This window comes from Limulus polyphemus, unplaced genomic scaffold (assembly GCF_000517525.1).
Source record: "Limulus polyphemus unplaced genomic scaffold, Limulus_polyphemus-2.1.2 Scaffold140, whole genome shotgun sequence".
In the NCBI taxonomy this organism is placed as follows: Eukaryota; Metazoa; Arthropoda; class Merostomata; order Xiphosura; family Limulidae; genus Limulus; species Limulus polyphemus.
The window spans coordinates 188,742-199,421 of record NW_013665750.1 but is presented as its reverse complement, the minus strand read 5'-3'; the positions used below and the strand labels follow the sequence as shown (position 1 = coordinate 199,421).

Below are 10,680 nucleotides of genomic sequence, written 5' to 3'. Positions count from 1 at the left end.
GGTGGACACAGACAGACATGCCCTTTTATTATTATTATAAAGATATATATATATATATATAAAAACCATAAGAAGAATTGTTATTATATTTGATGACAACACCAAAAATCATCAAAAGCTGAATAAAATAACACCTTATTTCATTTCCATTACATGATTATACTCAGCATTTTTTTCTTCCCAAGATAAACTTTCCGTTATGAGATATTTAGAAGGGGTTGCAGTCAGATTTGTTGTAATTTCAAGTATGTTGTGCACGCATCACAAAAGTAAATAAAAATTTAAATGGACCATACCAGTTTTCATATTCAAAAAACCTCCAAAACCTATAGTTCCAGAGATCAAAAACAAATAGTTATAAATAGCTGTACAGATAAAAACTACTTTAAAAAATTTAAAAGCATACGTTAAGGAAAGTATTATAAATTTCTACTTACTTTTAGTTTTCATAACTTGGGACATTTTGTACATTCAGCAGTTACATAAACAATGTGACCAATGTTACTTGCATAAATGTCTAAGGCACATAACAGTACTGGCATTGTTAGAAAACCTCTGCACCTTTAGTAACTACATTTTGTAAAATGCAGCAACGTACAGGCCAGCACTGATTAAAACAGTGCTACTAACAGTTACTACTTCTTTTCTAAGAATGTTTTGTTTCTTTGAGTATTTATTCTATATAGATTTCCGTTAAAGTGTTTACCAGTGCATGTGACTAATTATGTAATTAAACTTTGATTATATACAAATGTTTTAGGAATGAGTAGTAAAGTACTAATATCTGAACTTTGTAATGCAATATACTATTTATAAATGCACTTGTTCTACATAGTAGCTATAACTTGCCATAGGTTATGTAACTTTGTAAAACAGTGAATGTATTTGGAACAAAACATGCAAGTATATACATTGTTTATTTTACATATAAAGTATTAGAAAGTATACAAGTGATTCTGAAACTGAAACTTTAAAAACTATATATATATATACTATTCTTCAACTCTAATCCTGAAAGTGCACTCAGTTAATATGGAAGTCTCAAACTTCTAAAATATGTAATACATATATATAATCAGCCAATGAAACATTTATTTTGCAACAGTCAAATCAATGACAGATTTCAGAGAAAACTAGAATACTACTGTTAGAGGAACAGTAGCAGCACTGAAACAAGATGACAGTTTCAATCCAACATACTCTTTCTACTGGCCCACTTCAGAGGAAGCTTAAGTTCATCACTAAATAAAAGATGTTTCAAATTTTATTTGTATTTCATAAGTGTTTTTGTGAGATTCAAATACTAACCACAAACAAGTATTTGCATGAAGTGATACAGTAATACATCTAAATGCTTATATAACATGTACCTTGACAGTTTACAACATTTAATAGGAAATGACTATACATTAAGAAAAAGCTAACAGCAATACAGTGTAACTGTAATATTTCAATTATATTGTAGTTATGAAAAACGTGTTTCCCAACTTAGCAAACTCCATTTTTTCAAATCACCTAAGTACAATAAACACATCTTGAAAATGTAGTAAGTTCAGCTTATTCAAAGTCACAAAAGTTTTGTAAAATAGTATGATAGTAAAGATTGACAGCAATATGTGTTAGAACAATATCTGTGTTTCTTTCAACAGGAAGAAATAAAGACCAAAACCTTTTATTGTGGGTTAATGTGTAGATCAAATGACCATTGCACCTGCTGTGACATTACATTGATCTTCCTGAAGTGTTCAAGAATCACTCTTCTGCAAGTCAAATCACATAAGCTACATTCCAAGTACCACAGACATACCAGGTGCACTAACCTCATGTGACTGCGTGTAAAACCTTTTAAATCAAATTTGAAACAAGATCAGCATGTAACACATCATATAGCTTACATGTATTAGTTTGTAGTATTATTTTCAAAAACAATGCTGTGAAGATTTTAGAACAGTAAAATACTCTCACTGAATTGTTCAGTTACAAAACAAAGAAATATATGGTGATGTAAGGCTAATGCTTGCACTGTCACAGTTATGAAGGAAGTCTAATGTCCAAATGTGACATCTGAAGAAGCATAACCACTGACGAAGTTAAATATTTAGAAAGTTCATTATTGATTAATAGTTAACATATGTTTTTCTGTTTTGCAGTAAAATATATAATATTAATTGTGTATCTCAATGAAATGTTTGAGGTATTCTAAACGTTTTATAAAAATACATTGATGTAGTAAACGTAGATAATAAATGAATGTGTTACAGAAGATCCATGGCAGAAACTTGTTTGTTTCTCCTAGACAACAGCTTACAGTTTACGCTAACCAACCACAGTTCAATATTAGCCATCCCTATTATACAGACTAATAATCAGATATATGTAAAATTCCTCAATATGAGTGACATTAAGTAAATCTGTCAGTGACAACGAGTAAATGTGTAGCTAGTAGACATTACAAAATCTTAGGTTTAGTTAGATAACACACTGAAATGACTGGGTTTCTTCAATGTACCTTCTTTGTGTAATATTGAAAATCAACTACCATTTCCAGAAGTAATCCTTTATTTTGATGGTCCTATAAATATTTTGAAATACACTTCCAAGATTATGTACAACATATATTAGCGAATTATGTTATCATAGGCTGAAATTATTTGGACTTTTAGAGAAAATTTTAAGTGCTGCATTTTCATTAGAATTGATGAGCAGATATAAGAGTTGCTCAATATTTTTCCACCAAAGATAAATATATATTTATTATAATTATTTTACAGCATAATAAAACAGTTCAAATATCATGGCTGTACAACAGTAGAAGTCTCAGAATAAAGTGTACCCATGTGATTTCATTGAACAAAAACTGAGAAGTGAGTTGTGCTCTAAAAGTGGCAGTGTATATTGATTTGAACATGTGTGACACATATGCATCACTGTAAAGAAAACTTTGGTTTGGATGTTGTGACAAACCGAATGTTGTTGTTTCCATATTCATATATAGGTGTTGCAAAGTTAGGCTTGTGATGAGATGTATTTCAAAATGCGAGCACGTTTAATTGAAAGGAAAGAAGCAGACTTATTACATATAAGTAATTATATACATTTTGTAATCAGTAAATAGAAAAAAACTTTAAATTATGGATATGATGAATTGGTTCTGATCAGTCATCTTGCTGAAAAATGGCTAAAGTCTTATTTTATAAAACAGTAGCATGGGGTTGTTTCTATGTTGTGGCTTTACTAGGTAGATATCTTGAAAATAAAACCTAAATTACAGCATTGTGAGGTACAGCGAAGAAAAAAACCTTTTAAGACAAACAGCTTTTTCATTGCCTAAAGCTTGACCTTTTTCAAGTATCCAAAATGGTTTTATATTACAGGCTAACAGTCAAAACACAAATTCAGTGTTTCTTCCCATACATGATACACCTGGTATGGTCAAAACTCAGAAACAAGCTATATTTATCTTACTGTATCAATACCTACGGCTCATATTTTTTATTGATTTGTCAAAAGATCTATTTAGAAAAAACATGGTGCAACAATACAACACTGGGGTTATCATGAGATGATTGGCAAAATAGTGTAATAGATAACTACATGTTTATCTCTGAATGAAAATGAACTCTAAAATGTGTAGATATAATTATACATTACCCAAACTAGCATTACATACACAATTGTTGCTGAATTAATGGAGATATTTCATCACAGTAAGTTTTCAAGGTAAATTTATTTACAGGATGTAAACTTTAATCATAAGAGACCATCACACAGGTAAGGTTTGCCATAACCACATGTTACAGCATTGTTAAGTGCATCTGTTACAGGAATAATTAGTGAAAAAAAATATTTTTAAATTGACACTAGTATTTTCTGATATTTTATCATTTTTCTGTTTTACACAGCCTTTGTTTTACTAACAGAAAATTAATTTTTAAAGAAAAATTTACCACAATTTTGAGAGAAAGACAATGGGTAATTTTTATTACACTCAGCTTTATTTATTGAAGGTTAAATATGTATAAACATACTACTTAGTTTGTGATCAACAGTTATACCAGAAGTATATTGGAAATACTTTACAAGAGCAAGCAGTAATATGTGATAGATTGTTTATAATGTTACAAAAATTGTGCAAAATACACATCCAAAATAAATGCATGGAATTTTAATGCTGTTTTTTTTTTTCAGTCAAAAACAGTAGTGTAAATTTACTGCTGACCAATTATGTTAGAAATAGAATAAATATCTTTTAGAAACTGTATTCAAAATGCTATCTGTAACGATGTTACTGGAGCATGTATTCATGTGATATCATTAGCCCAATTTTAATTTTTGATTGACCAGTTACCAAAGTAAGTTTATGAGATAGGATTAGCAGTGCTGATTTTCCCTCAATCTAATAACAATTTTCATTAGACATTGATACTTACAACAATGACACCTACCTACTTTCATTTAATAAGACTTATCAACTAGAATACAAATGAATGTTAGTTCAAGACTGAGAAATTTTTGTTTTATGTTAAAATTCTCACTTATAAAGCTGATGGAACTGAAAATTCTTTAATTTGTTTCTTTTATAACAGTATTGTTTACAACAGTTTCAAGTATATACAGTTAAATGAAAGTGGAATTAGCTCTGTAATATTTCAATTCATATCCATGGAATGCCAGAATGTGCTGGTATAGCACTGGTTTTATAACCACTTGTATAAAATAGTTCTGTTCAGTTTCCTGAAGTTGTTGTATGAAAATAAATGGGTTGTAGTTACCATTTTTGGTTGCTAACATAATGAAGAACATGTCTTGAAGGTAGAATTTAATTTTTAGGTATGATAACGTCCACATAGATGATGTTAGTGCTTTTGATGTAAAATGTAGTCATTATATTTTCTTCATAATCAGCAAGCAGTTGTCAAGAAATGCTATTTCTTATTGATGAATAGTTAGAGAGTAATTTTTTTTTATCCTTTGAATAGTGTGTTTTCAAAAAACACCAGGAATGTTGATGTTATTTGGCTATATTTATCACATGTAATCCTAGTTGAACATCATCACTAACAATTCTGTATCTGTCTATCTAAATCTAGAATTTGTCAGTGTACTGACAGAACTAATAATATGTAATAAAACTTTATTTTACAATTACATAATGTATTTTGATTTACACCTATAGTTTTCAAAGGACAGAATAGCATATTATTGGTTAAGCAAGTGTAACATCAAGGTTTTCTTTTCACTCTTTGATTATCACAATGTAGATGCAGCATAATTTACAATATGTAGATATTATATCATAGTGTTTAAATAAATTTCCTTGTACACCTACTTTTGTATATTATAATTTAGACATCCAGCAACAATATTATTGTGGGTTTCTGAACCTTTATTTACCTACAGTGCTACTCCAGTGAAGTTAAATGGCTTCTAGTTTAATAAATATGTTGAAAGAAATGCATCTAAAGTTTAAGGAAAGTGAAGTTCCAGTGAAATATATGGATTACCTTTCTAAATTATAAAATATAATACTAATGTACAATTTATCTAGTCATTTAATATGCAGTAACAAAATGAATTCTCCACTTCTAGCTTGTTCACTATTAAGAAAGAAAAAATTTTGGTATAATCTGAATTTCTACATGCAGACATCCAGTTAAGTCACAGAATAAGGTTCTCAGAATGGTTACAAACAATGAAAATAATGTACAAGTTACTTAGAAGTGGTATAAAATATGCATTAAAGATTTGAATATTAATTTGAGCTTCAGTTACTGATGTTGTTTGCACAACTGACTTCTGCTGGGATTTTTTTTTTGTTTTGTGTATATACAGATGCTGAAGTACATATAAAACACTTAACTGTTTATTATACATGAATATAAAAATTATAGATGTTGACTTAACTACTAATATTTGAAGCATTGTATACATCAGTTAAATGAGATGAGTTGGAATTAAACTGGTTTGTTTAAGATATAACAAAGTTTTGGTTTTTATAGATCATTTTTCATGATTTGTTTTTTATTTACAGATTAAAACATAATAGAAAAGTGGAGGAAAAATTTGTTAACTTTGATTTTTGGATTGAGACAGATATGACAAAGATTAATATTTATTTCACTTCTAACTTTGGCTTACAGATGTTTTTTGAAGATAATATTGATGATGCCAAGTATTGTGGCCACTTGTATGGGCTTGGAACATCTTATGTGGTAAATGGAAATGCCTACCAAGAAGATACTCCTTCCAACTCTACTCCCACATCCTGATATCTAGGAACAAATTACAGGCCATTTTGCTGTTCACCAAGTGTTTTGACCATCATCTTGTAAAGAAACATCACTGTACTTCAGTTCAAGATTTGTGTGAAACTTCTATCCATCTATCACATTGATGAGAAGAGTTTTATAAAATATTTTGTATGTTGTTTGTCTGCTTATGTCATAATACATCTTTTTAATCTAGCCATGTAACTTTTTATCATAACTCTCTCACTGCCCTTCTAAAGTACAAATCAACTAGAAACTTCTTTGTCAACAACTAATACATTTAAAAATAGCAAATATGAAAGCTCCTAAATTATGAGATTAGATGAATTAAGGGTTTGTTTAAAAAGGCTTATTTTCAATTATCAGTCTCTGTCTGTTACCAAGTTTTAGATAAATATGATACTTTCAGTATCAAGATAGTGATTCTGTTAGATAGCCCAGAAAGATGCGTTGTCCTTGCAGAAATTACTTTCTTGGTAATGTAAATTTTATATTTCTCTGTTTAGCTTGTCTTTTTAGAGACAAAAACACTACTGAAATGTGAATGTCCTGTTACTATGTTGCCCACTTTGATTTAAGATGATTACATTAATTTTGGATAACATGTGTGGGAAAAATGGTATTTAAAATTTGCTTTGTTTAATTTTTTTTTAATACATTATGTTTCCTCAAATAAGATACTTTTAAAAGCATTTCTTAAATATAATACAAAATACGAGAATTATTAAATAGTCAAATTTACATCTCTGAGAAGATAAGATTTTTAGATAAAACTCAAGTGATAAATCACCAGCTGACTCATGTTTGCATAAATTTTAAATATTTAGTGAAAATAATAAAGGCAACAAATAGAATATACAACATGGGATAGAATATTACATGTAAAATTAAATGCCAAGAGATACACATTTACATTTCATTCAAAATTAACACACTGAGATAGCAAAACATAAAAGTCACCACTATAGTTTTTCTGTTTTTTTTTTGGAAACTTACTGCTTTTTTTAAATATGTAAGTAGTTTTCCTAGTACATGTATCTCTGACCTCTGATGTATATCTGAGTGCACTTTTATCACCAAGGTTTTGAATTGGTAATTCCATACCTAAAAGCATTTTAGAGTTAAATTTTAAAGACATCATGTATGTTCATTTTTAAATGAATCAAGTAAATTTGAGAAAAATGTTAAAAGACTTGCAGCAGGTGGATTTATTTTTAGTTGTTGTTTTTATTGTATTTGTTAAAATTACTGCTTGCATGAAAATTTTGAAAATGAGAATTGTTTCTTAATTTTCAAATGCTTAAGTATTATTGCATAATTTCAATGCTAATTTTGGCTTTATTTTCATTTTATTTTTTGTACTTGTATTTTTATTAATTCTGACATTGAAATTAAAGAAAAAAAAATCAAGTGTATGACAGATATTTATCTTTCCATTAACTTAATATGAAGAAGAATAGATTGCATAGTGTACCTACGTGTGTATGATTTATTCTTAATCATGTTTTGTATTGGAATGAAATGCAAGTTTAACATTATTTTTCATGTTTGTTTTTCAGCAGTAACTTGCATCTGAAAAAAAAATAAAGGGACATATATCTTATTTTATTAGATTTAAAAAAATATCTAGTTTATGGTTTAACACTTTATTTTGTCTATAGAGTTTTCTCATTAAATCTAACCTGCATTATCTTTAATAAATAACTAGTTTTATGAATGTTTTAAATGATAATTTGAAATAGATAATTTTATTCTTCAAAAAAATGTTTTAAGAAAATACTATAAATGTGAAAAACTAACATTATATATACTTTTATAATGGCTGCAAAAATTGTTTGTGATCAGCTGTTTTAGCTTAGAAATGTCTTTTATACTCTGTTGAGCAATTTTTATTTTCAGTAGAATAAATTATATTCTACTTTGTGTAGTGGAAGTTTTTAAATATTAATGAAGAATTTAGAGATTCCATTCAAATGCTTACTTAAATAGTAATAAAATAGTTCATACATATTACATTGAATGAGATACAGATACATTGGATATGTTGATAATCAAATTCTTTTATAGTCACAGGTGAAAGATGCATATCGGGTACTACAACTGTCATCTTTTGATGAGATATGTGCTCTCTGGACTAATAAAATTGTAAACTATGTAACTAATGCACTCATTTTAGGTTTGCAGGGCTTATATTTACCTGTGATGCATTTTTATCAATGTGAAAACATGAGATATATATGCACACACAAACAGAAATTATTTAGCTTCTCTAAATTTTTTTAATCTGTATGATTTCAAAGCCAAGTGGCATGTTAATATTTTTTAAAAGGTTTGAATTCTAGTATGGACTTTTTTTTTGAGAACCAAAGAAATATTCTGGGTGAATTGTTCAGAAAAAATTAGTGCTTTGCCTGACTAGTTTATTAAAATGTATAAAACAGCATTGTTAATTTCGTAACTGTGAATGAATCATTACATTAGCATTTTATGTGTAAAGATTTTCTAAACTCTGGATTCTCCTATTATATAATATACTTTGTTAACATTAGCAGCAATACAAAGAAATGTAGCAAACCAAAACCTTAAGAAGTTCTGTAAATCTTACAAGTATATTATAATTTTAGATTGTTGTTAGACAAACTATTTCAACCTTGAAACCTCTGCATCAGTAATTATTGTAATCAAGATGTCAACAAATGCAAAAATTAAACTGTTAAAGGTACCTTTATTTTACAAATTACAACTGTTAAAAATTGTCCACAAATTGTAATCTTTTAAAAATTTATTCACAACATTTTGGTTAATTTTCTCAAACAAAACAAAGTTATGAAAGCTGAATGAAACCTAGATGACATGATGCTCGACTTTAAACTTAATAATATTAGCTTCTGTTCTGATCTGTTTTAAAGTGTTAGTTTCAAACGATTTTTTGTATGTTCTTACTTCAAAAGCAAAATTTTATTTTAGTAAGTTGAGGTGTGTATATCATGTTTTTGACTTAGCCAAGTTGTATGTTGTAACTTGTTTTTATTAACATTCTACCATAGCCTTAATTGAAGACTGGCTATTTCCACATAAATGCTGTTTTTTTATGCATGTTTATTTTATCCTTTGAAATTTTGTAAAACTTTGTAATAAAAAAATGAAAAACAATCATTGTTCCCAAGTACAAAGATAAAAGGTTTTTTTGTTTTGTTTTTATACTCATTTAGTCAACTATATGTGTAATAATTCTCTTAGTTATTAGCTTGTCTTAAAACTTCATCCAATAAGCTACCCTCAAATAAAATACTATCAAAAAATGCATACTGGACTATGAAAATTCAATAATAATTTTTTAAAAAGTACTTTAAATTATTTTAAGAGATATGGAACTTGGTTTTATATTTACTTTTATGAGTACTTAGAATGAAAAGACAAAAAAAAGCTAAATATAAATATATCTGAATTTTGACAAAAACTACAGGATCAATCAGACATACCTACATATTAGAAGTTTTTTCTTTTACTTGTGCACTCCATAATACAGTAGTGTGGTTGCTTTTGTACAAGTAATTTGATTGTTTACACATAATAGTCTTAATGAACTTAAAATAAAAGATAGGATAATTTTTTAGTGTCTGCAGTATTGTTATCATATTAGTGATGAATTTAGTCTTCAAATGAGTTCTGTATTCTAAGTACAAAAAGTATAAAGTTTTAATTCATAGTAGATTCTGCATCTAAGAAGCCCAGAATAATTGTTTTAAATTATGATTACTATTATAACTTTTTGAAAATGTTGGAATTGATGTTCAATGGAAACAAAATTTTAAATCCCAAAAGTAATATTTTCACAAAAATCTTTGTCTTAATTTTGTTAAATATCCTATGTATTCTTGTCAACCAGGAATTCTTACATGCAATTTGAAAGTAATTATAATTCTTGATGATTCTAAATCTCTGTGTAACAGTTACTGAAAGTGAAGTTTTATTTACATTCAATAAATAATATTAGAAAATTTGTTTACATCTATTTGGAAAGGGTGACAACCATGATTACCTACATATAGATATATGGATAAGTAGTGATCCATTCTTATACTTCTGAAGGGCAGTGTTTCATTTCTACTGATTTTAGTGATGTTGTAAATAAAATGCTCATGAGCGTTTTGTCATTTGTTGTTTCACTATTGTTTGTTCGGTTACAAAACGAATTTTCCTATATATTATTTAATTTACCTGTAATGATACTAAAAAATACTTTCAATAATAAGATCTCTGCCACAAGTTTTTTGGTACCAACTGAATTTAACCTACAAATTACCGACTTGTTTATATACAAATTACTAAGAGTCCACATATTCCATAGTTTGAGTAACTTCATGTTTTTGCCTGTTACATTACTTTAAATAACTGACACACAAACTTT

The 10,680-nt window shown here is 27.9% G+C and overlaps 1 protein-coding gene across 6 annotated transcripts in view; it reads left to right on the top strand.

Annotated features, from left to right (window-relative positions):
- Nucleotides 1-10,426, top strand: part of LOC106474632 (CCR4-NOT transcription complex subunit 7-like) — a 42,943-nt gene extending 32,517 nt beyond the window's left edge. For 5 of the 6 annotated variants that reach the window (XM_022379887.1, XM_022379892.1, XM_013935348.2 and 2 more), the window contains exon 7: nt 6,141-10,426. In XM_022379887.1, coding sequence (XP_022235595.1) covers nt 6,141-6,269 — 129 coding nt within the window. In that variant the 3' untranslated portion in view covers nt 6,270-10,426. Of the gene's footprint in view, nt 1-1,105; nt 2,082-6,140 lie in introns of those variants that run through there. The other variant, XM_022379900.1, reaches the window with a different exon arrangement.
- The last annotated feature ends 254 nt before the right edge of the window (nt 10,427-10,680 follow it).